The 24,737-nt window shown below is 57.8% G+C and overlaps 8 protein-coding genes across 8 annotated transcripts; 3 read left to right on the top strand and 5 right to left on the bottom strand.

Annotated features, from left to right (window-relative positions):
* Positions 1-1,185: 1,185 nt before the first annotated feature.
* Positions 1,186-3,425, bottom strand: SLS55_003381 (uncharacterized protein; the record flags this gene model as incomplete). The annotated part of the gene is made up of 3 exons (XM_066774856.1): positions 1,186-1,539; positions 1,595-3,188; positions 3,241-3,425. 3 exons carry the CDS (start codon positions 3,423-3,425, stop codon positions 1,186-1,188), a joined length of 2,133 nt encoding a protein of 710 aa, XP_066634975.1.
* A 339-nt stretch (positions 3,426-3,764) lies between these two features.
* On the top strand, positions 3,765-4,596 carry SLS55_003382 (uncharacterized protein; the record flags this gene model as incomplete). Its single annotated transcript, XM_066774857.1, has 3 exons — positions 3,765-4,315; positions 4,371-4,475; positions 4,533-4,596. 3 exons carry the CDS (start codon positions 3,765-3,767, stop codon positions 4,594-4,596), a joined length of 720 nt encoding a protein of 239 aa, XP_066634976.1.
* Positions 4,597-6,670: 2,074 nt separating this feature from the next.
* SET3 (SET domain-containing protein 3) lies at positions 6,671-8,885 on the bottom strand (the record flags this gene model as incomplete). The annotated part of the gene is made up of 3 exons (XM_066774858.1): positions 6,671-6,679; positions 6,757-6,987; positions 7,038-8,885. The coding sequence occupies 3 exons, from the start codon at positions 8,883-8,885 to the stop codon at positions 6,671-6,673; spliced, it is 2,088 nt and encodes a 695-aa protein (XP_066634977.1).
* Positions 8,886-11,089: 2,204 nt separating this feature from the next.
* On the top strand, positions 11,090-12,537 carry SLS55_003384 (uncharacterized protein; the record flags this gene model as incomplete). The annotated part of the gene is made up of 2 exons (XM_066774859.1): positions 11,090-11,637; positions 11,697-12,537. The coding sequence occupies 2 exons, from the start codon at positions 11,090-11,092 to the stop codon at positions 12,535-12,537; spliced, it is 1,389 nt and encodes a 462-aa protein (XP_066634978.1).
* Positions 12,538-12,721: 184 nt separating this feature from the next.
* Positions 12,722-14,741, bottom strand: SLS55_003385 (uncharacterized protein; the record flags this gene model as incomplete). The annotated part of the gene is made up of 2 exons (XM_066774860.1): positions 12,722-14,477; positions 14,737-14,741. The coding sequence occupies 2 exons, from the start codon at positions 14,739-14,741 to the stop codon at positions 12,722-12,724; spliced, it is 1,761 nt and encodes a 586-aa protein (XP_066634979.1).
* A 506-nt stretch (positions 14,742-15,247) lies between these two features.
* HUL4 (putative E3 ubiquitin-protein ligase) lies at positions 15,248-17,219 on the bottom strand (the record flags this gene model as incomplete). The annotated part of the gene is made up of 2 exons (XM_066774861.1): positions 15,248-16,191; positions 16,274-17,219. The coding sequence occupies 2 exons, from the start codon at positions 17,217-17,219 to the stop codon at positions 15,248-15,250; spliced, it is 1,890 nt and encodes a 629-aa protein (XP_066634980.1).
* Positions 17,220-20,759: 3,540 nt separating this feature from the next.
* SLS55_003387 (uncharacterized protein) lies at positions 20,760-22,267 on the bottom strand (the record flags this gene model as incomplete). Its single annotated transcript, XM_066774862.1, has 2 exons — positions 20,760-20,960; positions 21,008-22,267. 2 exons carry the CDS (start codon positions 22,265-22,267, stop codon positions 20,760-20,762), a joined length of 1,461 nt encoding a protein of 486 aa, XP_066634981.1.
* Positions 22,268-23,028: 761 nt separating this feature from the next.
* On the top strand, positions 23,029-24,594 carry ssr3 (SWI/SNF and RSC complex subunit Ssr3; the record flags this gene model as incomplete). The annotated part of the gene is made up of 2 exons (XM_066774863.1): positions 23,029-24,009; positions 24,064-24,594. 2 exons carry the CDS (start codon positions 23,029-23,031, stop codon positions 24,592-24,594), a joined length of 1,512 nt encoding a protein of 503 aa, XP_066634982.1.
* Between the last annotated feature and the right edge of the window lie 143 nt (positions 24,595-24,737).

Here is a 24,737-nt window from a genome sequence, read left to right on the forward strand (position 1 = left end):
GGCGCTCCCTCCGATGCAGGAACAACGCACGCGGCAGACGTATGTATGTACGACGTCCCGTAGCTACGTCCGGCGGGTCGCCAGCAGTAAGATTAGAATTGTGGGGGTCCCGCCTCGCGCACGCGCAGGGCTGTCCAGTGCAGGCCAAACGGTGCAAAATAAGTATGGGTCCTGGATCCAGTCGTCCCGCAGTAAGCACCAGGGAGGAGTTCGGCGGGGTCCGCTTCTGCACGGGTGTGGGCCGTGGGGTATCCAGATCAAAAGTCAAGATTCAACCAACTGGATGCCTAAAAATGCTATCTCTGCCTCCGCCTTCCCCACACTTCTGCCTCTGCCTCGGCAGGCGGCCCAGTTCGGCTGGCGTGCTCTTAGAATAGGCTCATCGCATTAGATGGAAGCTTCGATTCCCAAGCGTTATCTTAGCTATTCTATTAGAAGACCATCCGAATACACATACGCTTTAGACATTTAGAGAAACCAGTACATTGGAGATTCCTAATATCGTTAATGAAATGAAGGTTGGTAGATGCTTTTTGGAAACACCTGTACATTTACGTTTCGAAGAAGCTACTAACAGTCTTTATGGAAGATTTCGTAACTTCAGTCTTCTCTTGCGCAAACAAGGTGCTCGAGATGCTGACAAGCTGCTGCCGGGCGCGACGGCTTGTGTCGACCCTAGGGGAGGCTCCGGTTAACCGCCGGACTGCTGTCTTGCAGCTGTGTCGCGTAGCTGTGTCATCTTGAAATTGCTGGACCTCGACGCTTCAAAAGTAGCAATATTGGCGCCTTGTGCACGAGCTCATAATCCCCATGGAAGGTAGTGTAACCACTGGAATCCGCTTTGAAAGATGGCATCTTTGACGGCACGACTATGTATGAAACGTACTCCATGTATCCATAGGTATTTGAACACAATCGTCTTCATGACTGGTCTGCTCTCACTGATATCTAGATAAACTTATGTCAAGAGGTTGACATATGAGAGCCCCAAACCAACTCCCGATCCAAAGGAGCAGACAGAACGCCGAACGCAAAACCAGCAAAACTCTCGAAGGGAACAATACCTCCCACCCTTCAGTACCAGACGAAAGATGAAACATACGAGGTATATGCTACAGGCATCTCCGTAGTTCCCAGTCAGAGAACCGACCTCCCTTCTCTGCACATTAGCTGCATGACCTTTCATCAATCCGTTTTAGCGGCGCCCCCATTGACTGCGCCCAAAAGACCATCCTTCTCGTTTCCTGTCGGTAACTGGAAGAAGCCGCTGCTTGATCCGAATGCCTTTCCACGCCTGAACCGGCCGCGGCCGAAGTAGGTTGCAGCGAGGACAACGCCAAGGATAATGCCAACGGACAGGAAGGGGTGACCGGTCAAGAACTGCTTGATCGTGAAGAAGAACATTGAAATGGCACCAATGGTGGACTTGGGAGTGAGAGCCGGCGGATCACGGGTGACCTTGGAAAGCGTCTCAAGAATGGAAGTACGGGAAGGAATAATCGGGTTTCCAGTGAACGTCTGGTCCCAGTAACGGCGGTTCTGTGGAAATGCTGGTCAGAGAGATACCCATTTCACTCAAGGGCCATTTACTCACGTCTTCATCGTTGATAACGACCTTTTCGCCATCCTTCACATCAATACCGTAGGTCGTCCTGATCCAACGCTCCCAGAAAACACCATCGACCCAAGCAAAAGCAACTTCCTTGCGCTCAATCTCATCCATGTTGATGCGGATGCTCTTGGCGGCGCGAAGAGCGCGCTGATCGTTACGATCCTCCGCTTCCTCGATCCGCAGCTGCTTCGCATCGCGAAGCTCCTGTCTCTCGAGCTGGAACTGCTGGATTTGCTTGTCCATCCATTCGATAGCCGCGTTCTTAATTTCACGCTTCGCGCTCTCGAACTCGTCCGTCCTTTCTCTATTCAGGATACCAAGGACAACAAGCTTACCATCCATAACTTCTTGCGCGTTGGAGGACGTCAGTTCCGGAACGATTGGCAACCAGACGGTCTTCATCCACCCCAAAACCTTCCTGTAGTCGCGCATGTCCTTGGGCGCAATGGGGGTGTAGTAGCTCGGCTTTCCGTCCCTGCTCACTAGCAGCCTGGGCCAGGTGGAAATCTTAAACCTCTCGTGCAATTTGGGGTCCTTGGACTTGACCAGCTTTGCGTGTCCAATGAGGCTGAGCGTCAGCCTCTCCAATGCCGCGAAGTCTTCGCTGGTCGTGGCGTGATCGTAGTTGTAGAGGAAGATGACCTCCTCCTTCTTCTCCAACTCAGCAAAGGATTCAGCGTCGACATCAGGAACACCATCACTGCTCTCGTGCGCACCATTGGCGTAGCTGATGAGATCGCCAACGCCGCGAAGACCATCGTACTCAACGCGTTCGCCTCCGCGGAAGAACATAATGGTCGGATAGCCCTTTACGTGTGCATCCTTGCAAAGCCTCTTTTCAGCATCGCAGTTGACCTCGCCAACATTGAGCTTGCCCTTCATCTCGCGAGCCATGGACGCCCAATTCGGCTGCATGGCCTGGCAATGGTGGCACCAAGGCGCGTAGAATTTGACAAACCAAGGATCCTCGGTCATAGTGACCAGCTTCTGGAAGCTCTCGGCGGTAAGCGGAATGGAGGTGCCCTGGGGGTTGTGTTCCGGCTTCTGCTTTGTCTTGCTGCTGGTCTCCTTGGCAGCGGCAGTAGCCGCGGCCTTGGTGGCGATTTCATTGTGCTCGCTCGCGGCGGCGGCACCAGCAGCAGGGTTCTTGTCCTTGTTGGCGGGCTTGTCGGGCTTCGCGTTGGACTCGACACCCTTTGCGCCGACTTCGGGCAGCTTTGGGCCGTCCTTGGGCCGAGAGCCAGGTCTGATGGTTTCCAGAGACTCCTCGATCCAGTCGGCAAAGAACTTGAGCTTATCAGCGCCAACGTGCTTCTTGACTTCCTTGCCGTCCTTGAAGAAGACGATGGACGGATACGAGCGGATGTCCTTGGCGGCGCAGCCGTCACTGTAAGCGGCACAGTTGAGCTGTGCGAAGTTGAAGTCGTAGTAGCGCGTGAACGTGTTCAGGTGGTCGCCGTCTTTCGAATCGGAGCCCGGAAGCGGGTCTTGGGTGTAGTAGAACTCGTAGAGGGTCTGCCAGGTCGGAGCGAAGGCCTTGCAGTGGTGGCAATAGGGCGAGAAGAACTCCACGAGCCTGGGGGACGAGTAAGCAGCTGTGCGTAGCACCCCGGCGATAGAATACAAACCAGTTGCCTTTGGCGATCTTGCTGTCAATGTTGTCGGTGCTCAGCTGGTTCATGGGCGGCACCTCCTTGCCGTTGAACACGGTAACCTCGGTCTCATCTTCGAGCTCCTTCGGATCCTTGGTGGGAGGCGACGCGAAGGCGGAGGAAAGCAGAGCGAGCGACAGGAATGAATTGAGCAGGCGCATGGCGGGCGGCTGCTGCGGAGGACAGGTAGCTGGATTGGCGAGGCCGCTGGGGCCGGTGGAGGCGGGTGGTTAGGGCGAGGGCAGGATGTGCATCCACGGCGCAGAGGGTGGGCGAGAGAGCGGGCGGGCGACGGGAGCGTGGAGTGCCGCGTTCGACACGGTGGTGCGTGGATGGTCGCGAAAGGAGGCCGCAGCGCTGAGCCCCGGGCGCGACTGAGGGAGATCGACAACGGGCGCCGCCCAGACCGGCGCCAAGCACATTACACTTACACCACCGCTCACTGGTCCGCCGCCCATTGCGTCCCCATCTCCCCCAGCCCGCCATCACACCCGCTCGCCATGAGGCCCGCTCTGCGTCTTCTTGCCGCCGTCAAGCCCGTCGGGCGCGTCCTCGAGCCCGGCGCCCCCACTGGCCTCTGCGGCCTGTACACCCACCCTGCGCCGCGCTCGACCCTCGTCTACCTGTACAGCAAGACGCTCGACCGGCTCAACCAGTTCCCCGAGTCGTCCGTCTACCGCCAGTCCACCGAGGCTCTGACCCGCCGCCGCCTGAACATCATTGAGCGGATTGAGCCTGCCGGCCTCAAGGAGTGGGAGGAGCGTGTCCAGAAGGAGATCAATGCGAACCCGGACGCCTTTGAGAAGCACGGCGTTGCTGTCAGGCAGACCGCCGACGGCAGGTCTTTTGTAACCGTCCGCGAGTTGCCCGAGGTTGATGAGCGCGAGGAGGAATGGGACGGCGAGCTTGACACCGAACCCGCGCTCGAGGGTGTCCGCACACCGGCTGAGAAGAAGGGCCAGAAGCATGCATTTGGCTATGGCAGGCCCGAGAATTTGGAGAAGGCCCAGGCCCTCCGCGTTGAGAAGGAACCCAGCTTAACCGCCGAACAGTACGTTGCGCCGAAAAGCATTGTGACACGCTGAGTCTGACATGAAATGAAACAGGATCTCCGCCGCCGAGAAGGAGATTGGCGCTGGTTTGATCGAGGAGGTCATTCAGGTCGCTGAGGGCGAACTCAGACTTGCTAATGAGATGCTGAAGGACAAGGTGTACGTTGTCCCGACCCTTCCCGGCCCACATGTAGACACGTACTGACCGCACATTAGGTGGGAAGAGCTGTGCGAGAAGCCCGCCGAGGGCCAATGGTCTTACTTTGAGAGGAAGCAGTAAGCTAGCCTTGTGAACCAATGTACATTTTGCGAAGAGAAAGCGGTGTTTATGAACGTATGCGGTGTTAATGTGCGGCCGTGTGCCATGTGTCGATAGAGTGAGTTGGGCACAAGCGAATGCTTCGTTTTCTTCACTTGAACATGTAGATAAGTCAATGGACGAACTGGATCATGTTCGGCGAAGTGACTTTACGTATCAATGCTCAGTTTGAGAGCATACGACCCTGCTCGTTTCGAGCAAAGTGTCTCGTTTCTTAGAACAAACCAAGCTGAAACTGAAATACCTCAACACTACTGACTTGCAGCTGCTGTTAAAGAGACAGGATCACATGGACCGGCATCTCACTTTTCGACGAGAGACTCCAAGGGCAGTCTCGAGCAGCATCCCAAATTCTACATAGAATAGTACCACACTTGTTGCGATTAAAGGCTACGTGTAACTCCGACTGCCATCTTGCCGCAGTGATTCTATTGTGGGAGACAATATTGCTGGGCTGTAGCCGGTCACATTCGCGTCAGTATGCACAGTCAACTGGAGTAGGCGACAGATGGTTGAGCGAACCTTTCAAGTCCGCATATTCAGCTACCTAACTATACATTGGAAATGGCGCGACACGCGACATTGAATCCAGATTTCGCCTTTTAATCCATCTATTTATCCATTCAGCTCGGTCCGTATGGATGCCGACACTTCGTGCCAGTAGGAGTGACACGAAGGCAAAAGAGAAATTTAACCGCTCATCTCCCATAAACCGAACTCTTTTACGCAGCAAAGAAGACTAACGTGGGGCCGAGCACACATCAAGAACGGTAACCGCTTGTGTAGAGGGTAATAGAGTGGAATAGGTGAAAAGAAGGGCAGAAACCTCGACTAGCGAATCCCTTATGATAGGGGATAGCTAACCCGGTTTGTGCAAACTAAGGGATGGAGATTGCAGAAGGACCAAGAGTTCCTATGCCATCACTAACCCACTGAATGACCCTGTATGAGAACCCAGGAAGGTAATAGATGATAATCCTGTCGTCCAGCCGTCCATACCTAAGCGTGTTCTCCAGAAATGTCAAACCCCTTTGACCCCGTAACCCCAAAACCGTGCCACCCATAAGAACCGTTGCAATCGTACAGTAGTAAAGGCGAGCGAAAAGAAAAGAAATATTTTCGGTAACCACCGATTAAGACCCCCTAAAGCCGCCCGCGGTGGTCTAGGAAAAGAACAAACACCCGACTCGAAAGGTATCAGAAAATAAATAATGGGTATCCTCATGCGCCTTCGCCAACCTTAGCCTCCGAGCTCTCTTCCCTTTTATCCGAACTACCGGGTCGGTCGTCCTCATCCTTGACATCTCCTGCCTCAGCAGCTGCGTCCTTATCCCTGTCCTTCTCGTCCCCCCTGTCACCATCATGGCTCTTCGCCTCAAGCTTAGCTTTCCGCTTTGCAGTCCAGTCGCTTAAGCTCATTTTGGCTTTGCGTTGAACAGGGCTAGGAGTGACCACAGTCGAAGGTGGCGCAATGTCGACCGGCGACGAGAGAGATATTGTAGGAGCGGATGCCGTGGGGAGGGCAGAGTTTTCCGTAACAACAGATAACGATATAGGAGCACCAACGGTGGAGGGGGGAGGCGGTGTTGTTGTCGATGGATGAGGCCTCTCAAGTGTTGGTCCGGGTGGGAGCTCAACCCGCAAGCCAGGCGAAGTAGCTTTTGATTCCATGGTCGGCGCGCTGGAGGACGTTGAAGTACTGGTTGGTGATATGTCCTCGGGCGGGAGAAAAGACTGAGAGGAGGGCCCTGTGGGTTGATCTGCAGCAGGCGCATCCGTCTGTGGCGAGACGGGCTCGTTCTCCTCTTTCGAGACCTGGGCCGGCGCAACTATGATTGCATCCTGCATTTCCATATCCTCTTCTGCCTTGAGTGGAGGATATGTCTCCTTTGGTGGTGGCGCAGTCGCAGAGTCGGAGGTGGAATGCGGCTTCACGGCCAGTGCAGCAGCTAATGATGCAGGCTCGTCCACGTCCATTCCGTCGCCTTGCAAACACGATGCAGGTGGGCTGCGTTGTGCGGATGCCGATCGTTCCCTATGCACTCTGATATCGTGCGTGCGGTGCAGTAGCGATCGCAAAAAGGAACCCTTTGGTTTCCGGCGCGCGACGGGGCAAGGCACCAGAGACGGGAATTCCTTGTCCGGCTCGGTCTGCATGCTCGAGTCTTTGTATTCCGGTTTCTTAGGCGGCACCGGCTCTTTCGGCACACGTGCGCCAGACCGACGTTGATGCGACGAGTTGTTCGATCGACGGCCGTTCATGTTCTGCGAGCGAGAGTTCGGGTCTGCAGCCCGAGATTTGGACGCAGCAGCCGGGGAGGGGAAGGATGACTCTGAATGGCCAAGTTGCTTCTGAGACGCGGGTTAGCCTTTCTCTGACTAGCTGAAAACGTCGTGCTTACTGAAGTTGCCACACTGGGTGTATTGAGGGCCGATCCAGCGCTGTTCCTTTTCCTCTTCCTCTGTGCGTGTTGCTCATCATGTTCCAGTTGCTCGAAGAGCTTTTCCTGCTGCATCAGCTTCCTCTTTTCTCGATCCGACATCTCCACGCCGAGTCCGACGGCATTCTCGTTGGAAACATGTGTCATCGGAGTGATGTCGCGGCTGGTCGGTTTGCTACGGGATGAGCCGGATACCGAGCGACTGTCAGCATTCTCGTCGTCGTGCTCGGGGCGATTTCGTGCTTCGCTGCCCGCACGACTGTTTGTTGCCTGGCCGGTGCTTAGAGGAGAGTTTTGGTTGCCGTTTCGCCTGGGTTTCTTGGACTTGAGCGGTTGTGCATTCGACGAGGCGAGTATGGCGGGTGCGTTGCGTCGGTCGGCAAGGGCGAGAGGGCACTCCATGATTGGCAATTTGCACGCGCATCCGCCGAAATTGGAGAGTACACCGGCGACCCAGTGCGACACTCCCTCAACCTCTTGAATGCCTCGCTCGTGTATGTTGCCATTCTGAAGTGACGCCTCGAGTGCGTTTTTGACGTCCTTGTCGATGTCCCAGCCTATACTAATCTCCTCGCCTGCGTAAATGTTCTCGAGCGCGATGAAGCAGAAATGGTACTCAGACTCGCCGGTAATCAGGATCTGCATGCGCACGTTAGGTCTGCAGCTGCGTCGAATGTACCTCAGGAGAGTCCCTTCGTGCCTCGTGTCGATATACAGCGGAAGAAACGGAGCGAAGAAGACGAATGGTGCGGGGTGTCGGAGGGACCCCCAGCGATTTTCCAGGTTCGAGCAATATTCTTCTTTCCTACCAATCTGGCCTTTGAGTTCTCCAACGAACCCGCCGCACGGAACATCAGACTCGACGGTAATCCACTTGAAGGTAGGGTGAGGTCCTTGTACTGTTGCGATAGCGCCGATGCCGGTATTCTCCTTCAGGACAGGGCCGTGTTCCTCGAGAGATTTCATAGTACCTTCGTGCCGCTGGAAGATCTGCTCGCGGGCCTTGCCTCCGGAAGCTTGCTTTGTCGCCTCGGGATCCCAGAGCCAAGTCTGCAGGCTGTTGGTCACTGCCAGATCGCTGAAGGAGTTCGCTTCGATCTGAGTATATTCGGGATGCTGGTAGAGCTGCATGAATTCATCCGAAAAGTAGTCAGGCGCATAGCCGGTCGGGATAGGTGGGCCAGGCGACTTAACCGGGCTGTGGACGGGTTGTGCGGTTGACGCAGCTCGCTTCCGCGAGCCCGAAGCCGACTGACTGAGCGACGTGACGGACCCAGACGCTTTGTGGTTGGTCTTTGGCCGTTTTGACGGAGGCTGGTGGTCTTTGGGGCTCCCGCTCTTGCGATCTAGGGTAGGCAGAGTGTCGTCGGCGTGTCCGTTCGTGAGCGCGACGGCGGCGTTGACGTCCTTTAATTTCTTCTTGTGGCTCTTGGCCGCCGACCGCTTCGGCTTCCTCTCGATCATATAGGTCATATTCTTAAAGGCCTTCTGACGCTCCTTGATTCGTGCTTGGTCGAGGGCTCGCGGCTGGCAGTCGGCGCATTCGTGGACTCGAGGGATCTGGTCTTCGTCATCGTAGTAACAGAGGACGTGTTGCCATGTCCTGCACACTTCACACAGGACGCTGCTACCATCATCGGCCTCGTAGCCGCAGATGCACTTGATTGTGTCGGAAACGGGCTCTTCGTCGGGCTGAGGAGCGTCTGCCACCGGTCGGCCATTGGGAACTGGGTAAGAAACGGGCGCAAATGGAGCCCTGGGGCTTAGCTGAGGAACAGCATGCGTCTGCAGCAAGGGGATTTCTGTCATAATCCGCCAGGTATTAGGTCGAGATGGAGGCGGCTCAGTCTCTTCGTGCGTTGAATTGCATGACGGCCGTCGCGGCAGCGCAGGGACGTCAAGCAAGACCTCGAGCGAGTCTGCAGGCTCCCTGGATCGCTCTACGGGGCTCCTTTGAACGAGGACGAGTTTTGTGCGATCGTGGCGGGAGCCAGAGGTGGGCGAGAGTCGACGCGACGAGGGCGGCCGCGACGGGAGAGGGAGACCGACAGCAGCAGCAGCAAAGACGGCGCAGGCGAGCACCCGATCAGCGGCGCATGCGACGTTGGCGTCTCCAGCAATGGGTGGGCTCTCGAGGACGTGGTGGGCGAGCGAGACCGTCCGAGGGCTAAGCGTGGGTCGGGTGGGCGGTGATGATGCGCGCGAGCGGCGGTGGGGGTGTCAGACGTGGGCGATTGAGAAGCGGTGGACGGGAAGAGAAAGCAGCGAGGCACAGAGGTGGACGAGCCAGGAGGAGGTAGCGGTGCGCGAGGAGAGGCGGGTTAGGACAGAGTAATGAAGACCGGAAGGGCGAGCGAACAGCGAATGGAACGGGACAGACGAGACGAGCGATGGCCAAGAAACGAGGGGGTAGATTGACGTTATTTATTCTGAATACAGTTTAGCGGTACTGGTTACTAAGCCGAGGGCGGGCCTGGCGGGCATCGTCGCTCGAGGCAGCCCACAGGGGGGCGTCAGGCCTGCAGTCCTGCAGTGGGAGGCTCGCGGATAGCCAGGCTGGCGGGGTGACGACTGGCGGACGACGTTGGCGTGCGCGATCGCGCCGGCGGCGAGGGGCGAGCGCGGCAGAAGAGGAGCGCGGCGGCCCAGGATTTGGGAGTGCGGACGGGGCTTTGCTGAGGGCAAAAATAGAACGACCGCCTTCGTCCTGTTATCGCGTGTGGTGCCTGCCACTGCCCGCCACTCGCCGACGTCGTTGTGGGCCGCCCAGGGGCTCTGAAACGCCGACCGCACACGCGTCGAGGCCCTCGCCCGGCAGCCGTGCACCGCATTCCCATGTGCCAAACCCGCCCGCGGCGTCATTTGCCCGGCCGCCGATCACCCTCCCCCTCACCCCTCACCCCCGCGGATAATACACAACGTCATGCGGTCACTGTACACTTCTTCACTTTGCATGTCCTCTGCATTCACCCGGCGCCCGTCTCTGGACACCGTCGTCCACGCCGGCCCTTCCCTCCGGCCGCCGCCAAAATGAGCCGTCCTCAGGTCCATATATCAGCCCCTCTCCGCGCCCGTTCACAACGGCCCGTCCTGGCGGCTCCGTCTCTGTTCCTCCCCGAGCTGTTTCCTGGCCCTTGAGCTATGCGCTTTCCTCATTGGCTGGTCCCTGGCCTCTCCGCGTTTAGCTTGCTGCCTGCCGCCCAAGCCGTCCCGAGTCCCAGCTCCCTCGGCTCGGATCTCACTATTCTGGTCCACAATGATTTACTTGGTACGCTTTGTGACTTGACTACGCGTTATCACAGCCTGTGATCTTGCTGGAGCAGCGCTTCGGAGCGGGTCCCGCGCTCGCACTATAACACCTTCTTCATGGAATGATCTACGCGTAGATCTAATCTGAGCACAGGCAACCTGAGCCCCCATAACGCAGCAGCCATCGTGCTAAGCACGCCCCAGACACTAGAAGAAGCTCGGTCGAACTGCGCCGCTCTTGGGGAACATCTCTGGGACCCACTTGCGAATGTCTCAGCCCTACCGCTGGCTCACCTTGGACTCGACAAGTTCTGGATCAATAATGGACGAAGCATTGATCAGGCCGGAGCTGTCTCAGCCCAACGCCACCAGGCGAGATTGCCTGCGCTTTGCACGCAGTCCGCCCCTCTCTCCACGGCCAGCAACACCAACACGTCGGTGCAGTGGCACACTGCTGTGAGGTCGGCAAACCTGGAAGTGACCGGCTATCGAGTAGGATCCGCATGTACTGTGCTTCACCTGGTGGTCACTTCTAATTCCCTCCTTTGCAGGACAGATTGAGTTTCCGCTTCGAAGGTCTCCGCTATGCTGCTCGACCAGAGCGATTCACTTACTCAACCCCATACGATGGTGCTGGCAATGTCTCGGCACTCGCTCCGGGAGCCGAGTGCTTTTCCTCCAGTTGTTCTTCCACGACTTCTCAGAGCGAGGATTGCCTTTTCTTGAACGTATGGACCCCTTATCTGCCCAATGACTCGGTGTCCATGCCAAAGCAGGCGTTGAAGCCCGTCATGTTCTGGATCCATGGTGGAGCCTTCACTGGCGGCACGGGCAGTGACTCAACATTTGACGGGGGAAACATGGCATCTCGCGGAGATGTGGTGGCCGTTACAATCAATTACCGGCTTTCCACGCTCGGCTTTCTAGCTCTGGATGACGGGGAGCTAAACGGTAATTACGGCCTGGCCGACCAAATTACCGCCCTGGACTGGGTTCACGCGCACATCTCGGACTTTGGCGGCGACCCCGACCGCATCACCATTTTTGGCCAAAGCGCAGGTGCGGCCAGTGTCAGAGCGCTTCTTGCTTCGCCCAAAGCCATTGGCAAGTTTAGGGCAGCGATTCCTCAAAGTAACCTGGCCGGCAGCAACTACGGGACCACGTACTCCCAATACTACACAATCGAGCAAGAAGTGGCAGTTGCAGCGAACCCCGTTCTGAATGAGACGGGATGTATCACAGCCAGTAATCGCACTAAATGCCTCCGCAGCTATGATGCATGCCAGCTAGTGCGACTTTCAGATGTTGCTCGGTAAGTTCAGTCCTCCGCGCGAAGCCAACACCTTGTGGGGTCCTCATGAAGTCCAACAGCTACCTCGTCGTCGACGGAACCTATCTCACCAGCCGCACCCTCCCCCTCGACGGCAGCGGCCCAGCCGCCCCCGTCCCTCTGCTCATGGGCGTCATGCGCGATGACGGCGCAGCATTTCTCTCCTACCCTTCTGCCAACCAATCCTTCTCATCTTTCCTCACCGCCTCGGGGTTCCCCTCGACGACCAATGTAACGTCGCACTTCCCCATCCCCTCCGTGTTGACCCCAACCAACACCTCCCTCGCTGTCTTCAACGCCTCGGCGCGGATCGCCACGGACGCCGAGCTGCGCTGCCTCGACTACGCCACCATCTATTCAGGCATCGAAAACGGCGCTTTCCCCAAAGCATACTTCTACGAGTTTGACCGCTCCTACCAGATCCCTGGTTACAGCCCGAATTACCCAACTTGCGAAGCGCCACCAACACCCGAGCATCTGGACGGCGACCCGAGCCTCGAGTATTTCAAGTGCCACTCAGGTGAGCTTCTCTACGTCTTCGGCAACATCATGCGTGAGGGATTACCTTTGCGCGATCATGGCGACATTCCTTTTTCGCAGGCCGTGCTGGATGCATGGACGGCGTTCGCGCGGAACCTGGACCCCAGCCCGGACGCGGCGTACCTGCTGAGTAGGGGCTATGGTGACGCGCTGGGAGTGGCTATGGAGAGGGGCGGTGGTAATGCACGGTGGGAGGCGGTGGAGCCGGGGGCGCCGGTCTACCGGGCATTGAGCTGGCCCATTAGTGTCGACGCGGCGTTTAGGGACGCGGCGCAGTGCGATGCGTTGGGGTTCCCGTTGGACTATTATGAGGGAATGAATCTCAGCAGGAGGTCGATGTAGCAAACGGAGACGTTCCGACGTAGACACACGAAATTGATATATTTGCGGCCTTGCAAGCCCTCGCAGGAGTTTTTTCGCATCCTCTAAGCCCTGTCCAAGTCCAAAATGATGTGCCTAATCAACAAAAGTCAAAACCAGGACCTCCGAGGATACGTTACGCGTCATTCCCACCAAGATCCTAGACTTACAGCTTGGCACTCTCCTCGATGTTCCTCCCCGTCTGCGTCGCGCCAACCGCCCGGAGAGCGTTCCACACCCCCGTCCCCTCCTCCCACATGCTGTCCTCCCAGATGACGAGCTTCCCCTGCGGATCCACCATCCGCGCCTGGCTCGGGCCGCTGGTGCCCCACTCCTTCCGCAACTCGTCTAGCTCGCCCTTGACGAAGCGGACATACGGCCCCGTGAGCGCCGTCCACGCCAGCTCCTTTTCCTCTTCGGCCAGCTCCATGCCGTTGCCCCACCACCAGATGGGCTTGTCGGCCGTGTGCGTGACGCCCCAGCCGGGCGGCAGGAAGCGGTCACAGCAGCGCAGCCGCCACTCGACGCGGTATCGATACACCAAGTCGCCCGCACCGCCGGCATGCAGCTTGTCGATGAAGCCACGCTCGAGATGGTGCACCTGCATGTCCGCGTAAACCCGGCCGAAGGCATCGCGCCAGTCGCACACGCCGGCCGGCAGACGGTCTTGCGGATAGTAGTGCTGGATGAGGACGTCGACGGCCGAGGAGGGGTACTCTGCGCACAGCCGCGCGCGCAGCGACTGGAGACTGTCACCTGGCGGGTACCATGTGCCGTACAGGTTATGCTCGTCGCGGCACTCGCCCGTCATGAGGGCAACGCCGCGCGCGCGCATGCGCCAGCCAAAGTCGCCATTGTCGATGTCGACGTAAAGGTTCTTCCGAACGAAGGCGTCGTCGACGACGGCGCGGAACTGGTGGCGCTGCATTTTGGGAATAGCGGCGAGGAGGCGGCGTGGCGGCAATGCTCCCAGGCGCTCGACTTTCTCGTGGGCCGGTAGAGACAGTGGGATGCCGAGCACGGTGAGCAGCTCGTCGAACTGCTCCTGGGCGGCACCCTGTGATTTTGGCTGCATGCCCGGCCCGTTGGACCACATGATGACGCGGCGGATGACAGCCTTGCTATCCGGCAGGTAGAGGTCATAGGCAAGCTGCTTGAAGGCGCTGTGTGACCCAGCGCTGTAGCCGGCCACAGTGATGTTGCCGGGGTCGCCACCAAAGTAGCTCACGTTTTTGCGCGTCCACTCGAGCGCTAGACGCTGGTCCCAGAAGCCAAAGTTTCCAACAGACTCGGCGCCCGCCGCGGCCTGGAGCTCGCGTGATGAGAGGAAGCCGAGAAGGTTGAGACGGTAGGCGGGCAGCACAATGATGAAGCGTGCGGGCGTCTCCGATAGTAGCGAGACTGGATTGTACTCGTTTGGATTGCCAACCTGCAGAAAGCCGCCGTGGATGTAGAACAGTACAGGCCAGCCGCCGGCTGGGGGCTCGCCGGAAGGGATCCAGATGTTGAGCTGTAGGCAGTCTTCATCCCAAAGGTTGCTAGTGTCAGAGGCATTCTCTACCCAAGTCGGAAGGCCCTGCGGACACATGCTCGTGTTACCGGTGAAGCGGCCAGGGTTGGCGCGGGTACCATAGCGGTAGCATGGCGGAAGAGGACGCGGCAGCCGCCATCTGTAGGGTCCAATTGGTGGGAGGCCATATGGAAGACCGCCAAAGTAGTGGGCAAGCTCTCGCCCCGAGCCCTTCTCTTTGATGGTGCTGCCTTCGATGAAGCCGCGATACTGCAGGTCTTTGAGATACGGCTCTCTGATGGTTTCGGGCATCTTCGAGGGGCAACGGAAGAGTAGCCAGAGCAACTTGAGCAGGAAGGCCTGAGAATGAAGCAACGAGGAGGTGAGCTCTGACGTTGATCGGTCCGCAGATCTGGAGCCGAGGTGGTCAGTGGCGGGTCACAGCGGAGAATGCAAAAGAGGCGGAGCGAACCGCTGCAGCACTCTGGGCTCAGGACAGAATTCAATGTATCCGGCGCTTGATACCTTAGATGATGATGATGGCGTCGGGGGGCATGCCGGTGGAAGATGGACGGCGGGCAAAGCCGAGGTAGGCGGGAAGAGGGCGGGAAGGCCGACTGCAGCCGCTCGTGGTCCGTGTCCCTCTCCCCAAGTCACCAACAGAACAGAACACCATCGCTTTTTCAGTGTTGATATTATTCTTTTCTCTCCCCACCAAGCACAGAGACAAACCATTGTCGTTCCCTCAGCAACTATCCCCTGCCTGCTCGCTCTCTTGGAGCGAGCATGTCTGTACTACCTGCACGCTACCAATACTACCATCGAGATGCTAACTCGAAGAGAGCCCCGTCTTTCTTGTCATGCCCAGTAATGCAGTTGATCTATCAAGTATAAACCACGGGTGTGGGGAGAGCGACAGCGAAACAAAAACGAAAGCAATGAACGCCGGCCCCATGGACAGTGAGCCTTTGATGTGTATAGCTCAGAATAGACATAATGCCGAGACTCCGCTTCGCGTGAATAGGAAAGGAAGAGCAGCGTGCCCAGATCTCTCCATGATTAACACCTGTGTCTCGACAGAACCACTGGGCTAGCTTAGAAGAGGACAGAGAAGAAAAGGAGACGGAGGAGAGCAAAAGGTTTGGGAGTGCCCAAATCGCAGACCAATGGAGTAAGTGAGTATTATTTCAACCCGAAACCCTCGCTTTCCACAACCGCGCGCCACAGCTTGTCTACTAGCTTCTGCCTGCTCTTGTACTTGTACAGCTGCAGCATGTTGAAGCACGTGCGTGCCACTGGGAACCTGTCGCTGTCGTCACCGAGGCAGCCAATCTTTATCACCAAGTTCGTCGCCCCGACAGCCGGGATTCGGTCGGAGCCGGTGATGAAGGAGAGCATTTTACGTTGGTCGGTGGGCGAGGCACTTTCGAAGAATTCCCAGAACCAACGAAGGACGAGAATCTGCTCACCCGGTCGGTCGACCTTCCGGCCGCCGTGGGCTGGGTCACTCCAGCCTTCATATACCGCAACGGCACGAAGAGAAGCCACGTCAAGCGGCTCATCGGAGCCACGGACCATGAGCTCGATTTCTTCAGAGCGGAAGAGGCTAAGTGCGTTGCCGCCACAGACGGTGAAGAACCCCCGGCGGAAGGGGTCAAACTGACGAGCCACGGCAGTATCGAGGAAGTATCGCACGTACAGGTCGACGAACTCCTTACGGTTGGCATTGGTTACAGCACGGTTCTCGCCGTTTTTACACAGAGGAACTTGTTGTACCACGCCATAGCGCTCGACTTCAGCGACGAAATCGCGACAAAAGGTAGCCTCGACATCGCCGTCAAATTCCAGTAGCTGCCGCAATCCTTTAGCAAGCCGTGGGCGAAATTCGGCAAGATCGTCCAGCGTGTAGTCAATCCGGTTGCGTGACGCCGGCGCCACGCCATTCTTCGTGGGAGCAGAGGCAAGAAGCTTCTTGAACGCAAAAGGAGGCAACGCGACATCCAGGATGGTCGAGTTGTAGAGCGCGAGGCCAAGCACGGCGCCGACAAGGAAGAACTGATCGGACTGTTCGAAAGTGTTGGGGTTGAAATAACAGAACTGAGAGTCCTCATCGTACACAAACATTCCTGCGTCCTGTTACAAATGGGCCTAGACAAGCCCGCAAAAATCCATGCTGGGCAAAAACGGCTCGCGAAGGTAAGTACGTACCATGGTTAGGCTCAAAGAGCTCTCTGACTAGCATCAAGAACCATTCTTTCCGTAGACCACCGGCATCAATGCCCTCTTCACCGACGAATTGGACGCGCAATCCTTTCTTGATATCCTCGCCACCTCCACCCACGACCTCGCTGATTCTGCGTAAACTGTCTTCCACCAGACACTCTCTCCTGACGCGGAGATTGAAATACTGTTCCAAGTTCTTGTTGCTAAGAATGCTGTCGAAGAAGGCTTCTCGAGCCTTGTTCTCCATCTGTCGTCGGGCATCATGCTCCATGATTTTGATCTTGGCACCGATCGACAGGAAGAATGGATACTGGCAGAAGGAAAATTTTGCCGTGCGCTTCTCCCATGCTTCAAAATCAGCAATGAGATCATGGAAGTCCAATAGCGTGTTGTAGAAGTCGGAAGTGGGGAGAAGTTGTCCGTGTGCCCTAGCTCGCTCGCGCGCTGCCAATCCAGCACTTGCCTGGCCAGCTACTGACGGGGAGTGGTTGACAGGGTCCATCTTGCGATTATGGTACGTGTTATTTGCTGCGAACAGCAACGCCATAACCTTCGCCGCAGCTTTGACCTGCCAGTCATCACTGTACAGGGCATCTCCTGCACGGTCTTCAGACTTGGAACCAGAACCTGAGAGACCCAGCGCGGCATGGAGTTGGGCCGAGGTCGCGCCCTGTGCCCCAAACTCGGGAATTAGCCCTGCTGTAGGGTTTCCGCTGTTGCTCCGCTTCCTTGGTTGCCTAGTGAGACGGTAGGTGATGAATTTGCCCACTAGATCGACCATACGTCGGAAATGATCCTCAGAGAACCTGGAAAACCAAGTAGTGAGATAGCGGTGGCATTCGTTGTCCAGGTTGGCGAATAGACCCAAAACTCTCTTGATGATGCCGGAATGCTGGCCTGGGTCTCTCTTCGCGTTACTGGAAGATCGCATCGGCTTTGGGGACGGCGGTTGGTTTCCAGGTGACCTCCCAAGCAGAGGTGGGGCCCCCAGTGCTGGAGGCTGATTGGGATTAGATTCTTGTCTTGGGCGGGTCTGCGGCGGCCGTCGGGTTGGAGGTGCTCTGGGCCCGGAAGAACCATGCAGAAGCGGATTGTAAAGAATGATCAGAAGGAAACGAAGATCCTCAGGATCTTCTAGAGGGCGCCCTGGGCGCTTCAACAGACTCTCTGTGATTTTGAGTAAGGTGCGCTGTACATGAACACGTGCGTCTCGAATTTCTTCGTCTGCTTCTGGAATCAACGACTCCGGGAAATCCAGGTTCGGCATTTCTTCCAGCCTTGCCCGCCAGTTAGTTCCGGCTCCGTTGATGACATCGTACCAATGCTGTGCTTCCGTCCAGTTGATGAGCGGCGATTTGTGGTTTACAATTATCACATCAGAGCCAGGCCTTCCGATGTTCGATGCGGGAGTGTGCTTCGGTGATTCCTTTTCAGGCCGGCCAGGCCACCACGAAGCATTCTCACCAATATCTCCAATCATCAGCATCCTTGCGTCAGCTTCCAGAATGAGATCTGAGTCCGCAGCTGGCGGTGCAGCTTGAGGCGTCTGAATGGGTCGTTCCTGGGTCATGGTCCCCTCACTCCGAGTCCTCGGGGTATGACGCGGTTTCCCTAGCATGAAAGCGGTGTTCAGGCAGTCAAGGTTTCCATAGCTTGCAATTAGATGGTCTTCCAATGGCCGGAAGATCATTTTTGTTTGCTCATAACGCCGTCTCTCAGCAATCTCGGTCGGTGAAATCGGTGCCGCTCCAGGAGCGGACAGAGAGCCGGTGCGAGTAGGAAGCTCCCTCGGAGAGCCACGGCCTGCATAAGGGCCGGGCGGTCCGGGCGGTGGGGGAGGCGGATGAACAGGCGGTGGAGGTGGTCTGCGGTTAGGCGGGCTAGGCACTGCGTCAGATCGTGGCGGGTGCCTGAGGGTTGGCGGAGGCGCGAGGATCTCATCGCGAGTAGGGGTTCCGCGACGGCCGTTTTGTTGCGGAGGGGTCGTTCCGTTCTTCAGGGTGTCGAAGCCATTTGGATTCTCCACGGCCGACGGTGGAGAGACTGAGATCATCGGTCGGCTTGCGCTCTGCGCCCGCTGCCGGATCGGCATGGGTGCAAGTCGAGCGTCCCGCGGCCCGCTCTCTCCCGCGTTGCCCGCATCTAGGCTGCTCTGTGGTGGACCCGCGCTGTCCTGACTTCCTCTTGGCCGATCGTCGCTGTCCTGGCTGCTCCTACTGCGCCGCTCTACCATACTGTGCAAGTATGACTCCAGACAACGGTCTATGATGTGCCTTGCTCGATCCACTGTCAACGGTATGGGTCGCTTTGGCTGCCCTGGGCTTGGGTAGGTGCTCGGGTGGCGGTCAGGCCGGTCCTGGCTTACGGGCACCAAGTCGTTGACCATCAGGCATGCTGAACAACGGAAGGCTGTGAGGCCGCGGGGATATCGGACCTTGGAGTCGCAGGTCATGCAGTTGCCGGTCTCCTCCTCGCGTCTGTCGAAGACGGGTGCCCCCCTCGCGGCGCCATGGCCGCCGTAGCTCGCAGGTGGCATGCAGCGGTCGGTCTCGGGGCGGTATTCGCCATTCGGGGGCGCGTGAGGTCTGGGTTTCCTGCCGCCGCCAAAGATGGAGGGGAACGGGTGGCTGAGGGATCTGTTATGCTGCTTGTTGCCGAAGGACGGCATCTGGAGTCATGGAAGGGGTTCGCGGCAGGGGATGAAGAATAGTGTAGCACTAACGAGTCTGACAGGCGGGTTAGCGATGTGTGCGAGAGGCGAGCGTCGTTGGTGTTTGGCGAGGGGCGAGCTGGCAGCGGATGCAGCTTGAGCTAACGGGTGCGCGTGGAGCTCCTTCGACGACGTACCGTGCTCCGGCGCGCCGCTTCCTGTGCGTGCGTGGGGCGTGGACGGGCGGCGCCTGCTGACTCGAGGCGTGGCAGGCTGGGGGTGTCTGGAGGACGGGCAAGAGGCGTCGAGGGCTGACGAAAGCGGCGGCGATGGTGGTCGCGGCCGCTCGTATGCACGGGGAGCTAGCGGACAAGGCAGTCTGCACGCGAGCGCGAGTGCGCGTGCGAGGCCTCGAGTGCTCACGTCGTCAAGTCCGGGGGGGCTAGCGGGGCGTGCCGGGGCATGGCAAGCACGGTGTTGTCAATAGTGTTTCAAGGTGATCTTCACCGTCGTGGGAAATTCCCTGCAGGTACAAAAGGCCAGGCACCTGAAGCTGCCCGCGGACATCAAGGGTCCGGCCATCAGCAAGCCAATTAACTCGCATATGCCTGTCCGCGCGTCGCCCAGCGACCAAGCTGCCCTCCTGTCAGCAGAGGCCCCGCCGCGATCGAGCGCCCTCTTGGCCTTCGGCTCACGGCATCGCAATTATATGCACCCAGAGCCCAGCCGGAAGCAGATTCCCCAGGCTCGTCACCACGGCGCGCTGACCTCACACCCAAGGGCCGCACGCAGCCGTTGTCGCCGCGTCAAAGCGCAACCGCCCCCGCCGCCGAGCCTGGCCGTCCACACCAGCGCACGCAAGACATCGAGCATTATTGTCTTACTGTCGCTGCGCAGGCACGCCTGCCGCCCAGCCTCGGCCAGACGGACCGCGACGCACGCCCCCTTGGGTGCAAGTCGTCCGGACTAACTTTTCGTCAAGCTTCGACGCCCGCCTCGAACCCACGTCACCATCGCAGGGGAATTTCATGCGCTTTGCCCAGTGTGGCTGGTCCCGCCCCAGCGGCTTCGCGCGGATCCGGAACGCTACGGGCGAGCATCATTGCGCTCCATTTTTGGGAGCCTTATCGGCGCCAATCGCCTGGTTGCCGGCCCCATGTCGATAGTCTGCCTTGCCCGCGGGAGAGGCGCCGTTGTGACACCACCATCGCCCGGTTTCTGCGGCCGAGATTCAAGGATGCCGGCGGTGGCTTCTGTTGCGTGTACAAGAGCTGATCCTCTCTGCCAAGGCAGTGCCAGTGCTGATCTGTGGGTATTCGCGTTTGATTTGGTCTCACCACTGCAAAGTCACTACGTACTAATCCGTACGTGCTGAGTGACTTTTATTTCTGGCAATCTACGGTCCGCTGAGGGCCCGGCTGCACGGTATTGAAAGCCCGGTTTCTTGTTTGTTATCAGCAACAGCACACGCCTCTTGGCCCACTTCCATCCTAGTCTCGTGCATTGTCCACCGCGGATCTAGGTTGCCGGAATATCTATGGGCGTTCAACGTGAGCTAGCGCCAACATCACCATTGTCACGGGCAGTTAAGCCATTGTAGAGAGATACGGCCACAGATCGGCACTGTTTCGGTGGGTTTGCATGGCAAGACAACACCAACGGAATCATATATTTGCTTTGCCGCAAGGCGAGTGTGTAGACGGCGTTGGTTCGGGGCAGGCGTCACATATGGATCGGAAATTTTGGAGTACAAGGAGGGACATGGGAGAGCTTATTTCCGGACGCGCAACAACGATGCGAATATAGAACGTGTTCCTTTTCTTAAACGGTCGTTATGCGCCCACGCTTTATCGTAGTTCTCGTGCTTCCAGGATCGTAAATTGCATCCATCACGCTTCTCCTGCTCCTCCACCCAGCGCCAGCCCCATCGAAGATTATCAGGTCGGCGGGATCTCCCGGCTTCAAAGAGAATGACGGAGCTTCCAGCCCGATGATTGCTTTCGCCCTGTTCGAGACACATTCCTACGGACAGTTAGCACGGAGCAAACGGGCATCGACATGAGACCTACATATAAGACTTCTGCATCCTTCTTAGTCGCAGCCTGGTAGACACCAACGCCCATGCTGGCAACTGCAAGCGGGTCGCAGTTTCCTTGCGGCGTGAAGGCATTGCCGACATTGTTAACAGCAACAGCGGCCTGCAAGCCGTGTTCCTGGATCAGTTTTGGCACGTTAAGAGTGCCTCGCACATTCTCCGCGGTTCTCATCATGAACAAGTCGCTTGTCGGAAGTCCCACAAAGGACACCGGGAGGTTGCCAATGGCTTCCTTCAGCTCCTTCCAATCATCTGCCTGGAAGTATGTCAACCGTGTGCAATGGCCCATGGTGATGAGTTTTCCATTCCTGCTCTCCCAGCACCTCTCTTTAAGGAGCTCCAAAGTGGCCCAGATGAAAGGCTTCGTGGACTTGTCAAGATTGTAGTCCATATGAAAATCCAGGAATTTGTCTTGAGCGAGAGCAAGAGAGCTGATCCAGCGGACGTTCATTTTCATCTTGATCTCGTCGGACTCGACATAGGGCGTGCTCCCCAGCACGTCCACCCCGGGTGTTTTGGCGGCACCCGTCATCAGCTTGCGGACGACCTCTCCACCATCAAGCCCAGAGAAGAGCGGCAACTGGGCAAAGGCGCAGATCTGCACGTCGCACTTGTCGGCGAACTCCTCCTTTAGCCGCAACCCGGCATTGAGGCACTTGAACCCAACATCAGCGTCGACCTCAACGAAGCCACGCATTGCGGTGACTCCGTGCTGTATGCTCTCTCGGATCAGCTGCCTTCCGCGGCGGAGGAGGTCTTCTTCCTCGAAGCGCGATTTGGCCTGGCTGGTGAGGTTCATGGCTTCTTGAAAGTCTCCGGCCACGATTTCAAGATCGCTGTACTTGGGATCTTGCAGAAGGAAGCACTTGTCCAGGTGGATATGGGCGTGACAGAGCGAGGGGGCGATCAGGCGCTCCTGCGCATTCAGCACGCTGGGCACATGGCTGAGACGGGGGGCACTCGCGTCGTGCTTCTCTACAGATGAGATGCGACCATCGGCAATGCCAATGTCCCAGAGATCAGATGCAGGCTGGCCTGGTAGACGAGCAGCAGTGATTCTTGAGACAGTCTTGGGGGCGAAGACGTCAGAGTAGCGCGGCGGCGGCTGGTGAGATTTTGAAGGCGGTGCCTTTGCGTCCGGGTTGGCGATGCCAGGCTTCTCCTGGCCGAACTGGATCTTGGCCATCTCAGCATCGAGATCGATGCCAAGCGAGGCGAGGTAGGCTCCGGCCATGGCGTTGGTTGGTGGCGATGGCGACGAGGTTGGTGAAATATGTACGGAGAAAGGCCGTTCACGCGGCGTTTTAGGAAAAGACGAAAGGGTATCGAGTAGCGCTAAAGCGCGGGCAGCAAGTAAAAGTAGACAAGGGACGAATCGACAGAAGGCACAAGAAGAGCAGGAACGGCACTACTTATCGTGGGAACGGAAATAAAGTGGAGGAGCAGACATCAGTTTGACAAGGCTGGGCCGAGACTGGAAGCGTGTCATCGATTGTTCGGCAAGCACCATCAACCACGTTGAGCGCAACAGAACAGCCAAAGACCGCGGCAGCAGCCGGCCGGCCGCGCAGAGACAGCAGCGCGGGGGCCCGGCGTACAGTACTGTCCCTATAGGCCAAGTAGTGGCGTATCGATTCGTCGTTGCAGGCGACCCCGCTGCCGCCCCCTACCCTAGCGGTGCAGCGAATGAAAAAGCATCGCGGCCTGCCTGCCTGAACGCGTCGCCCCAGTGCTACTGCACCAACGCGCCGCACACTCCCGCCTCCACACCACCCCTCCGTCGCCGAGTCGCTCCCCATCATCGCCTATCCACCGCCTGCTGCTGCGTCGTGCCCATGATGCAGGCCCAGTACCGGAACTACCCGCCGCAGGCTGGCCAGCGAGCGTCGCCGCACGCCGCTGCGCAGAGACGTGGTCCCGGTAAGGCCGCTGCCAAACACGCGCCTTGTTAGCCTGAGCCGCTGCGGCGACTAGGCTGCGCGCTCCCCTGCCCCAATGTCCCGCCAGCAGTCCTCCGCCGTCATGATTCACTTTGCTGACCTGAGCGCCACCATGCGCCGTGATGTAGGCCCCATGGTGTCGGCCGCTCACCCGCCGCCCATCACGCCTCAGCAGCTGCAGGCCCAGCAGCAGGCTGAGATGCAAAAGCGCGAGTTGGCCAAGCGTCAGTCGCGCAAGCCCACCGACAAGAACATCCCCGATGGCATTGAAGGCCTGGTCGTCGGCGATGGCGTCCAGCGCTACCGCCAGCTGCGCGACGCTGAACGCAAGCTCGACGCCGTCATGATGCGTAAGCGTCTCGACATCACCGAGAGCAGCGCCCGCAACTTCACCCGCTACCGCACCATGCGCGTCTGGATCAGCAATACCGCCGACAACCAGCCCTGGCAGAACACGAGCATGGATCCCGACGCTTTCGACTTCGGCAGCGAGAGCCAGGCCACTTATCGCGTCAAGATCGAGGGACGTCTGCTCGGCAATGACGAGGACTCGGAGGCAGAGAAGGAGCAGGCCGAAGAGCAGAAGGACGCGGACGCCATGGAGCAGGATGGCGGTGATGCAGCGAAGAAGGTCAAGGCAGGGAAACCTGCGGCCAATCAGCGCACCAAGCTGTCGCATTTCTTCAAGCAGATCACCATCAACTTCGACCGCTCGCAATCTCTCCAGCCGGACGGATACACGTCAATTGAGTGGAAGAAGCCCGAAAACTCCGCCAACGCCAACGACTCGGCCGCAAACTTCGACACGCTGGAGTTCGAACGCAAAAGTGATGAGAACATCAATGTTACTGTCAACCTCTTCCGCGATGAGAGCCCTGAGCGCTTTAAGCTTAGCCCGCCTCTGGCCGAGCTGCTAGGCACTGAGGAGGATGACCGCGGCGGTATTCTCATGGGTATCTGGATATATGTCAAAGCGAACAGCCTACAAGAGGATGAAGACAGTCGCAAGATTCGGTGTGATGCTCAGCTGAAATCGGTATGTCTCTTCGGATACTGTAGGGGAGTTTCTTCGGCCACTGACACAAGACAGCTCTTTGAAAACAGGGATTTCGTGCCATTCCCGCAGATCCCCCAGTTGATTATCCCCCACCTATCCCAGCTCCCTCCCTATCAACTGCCTTATACCATCCGCGTCGACAAGCACTACATTGCTCCCGATGATGGCACGACTGCCTCTCAGCCAACTATATATGATGTTCTCGTCCCGCTCGACGATCCGCTCCGCATCGCCATGGGCCGTATCACCACGAACCCGCAAATGCTAAACCAGATTGCGTCGTTGGATGAGTCGCTGGCACTCGCAGTACAGGCAATCCAACACTCTAAGGCAAAACATGCCTTCTACACCGCTTTCAGCACCGATCCGGTCAACTTCGTCAAGCGCTGGATCAGCTCTCAGCAGCGCGACCTCGATGTCATTCTCGGCGAGGCCACACGCGGCGGAGGCGAGGACGTTGCCAGCGAGGAATTCAGACGTGGTGGGAAAGAGGGCGTCTGGGGCGGAGACCGTGCTCTGGAGAGTGTAGGCCTATGGCTTGCAAAGGCCGGCAAGGCGCATTAAACGATTTTCCTTCGTTGAGGACGAGAGTGGATTGCTTCGTATGTGTACGCTTGACTGGCTTGGAGCAAAAAGGATCAGGCAGGTCTGGATGGTTGGTGAGTAATGGCGTTCTCATCCCGTTTTGTTTATGAATCTTCTGGAGA

The sequence above is a fragment of the Diplodia seriata genome (assembly GCF_021436955.1).
Source record: "Diplodia seriata strain FDS-637 chromosome Unknown scaffold_3, whole genome shotgun sequence".
NCBI lineage: Eukaryota > Fungi > Ascomycota > Dothideomycetes > Botryosphaeriales > Botryosphaeriaceae > Diplodia > Diplodia seriata.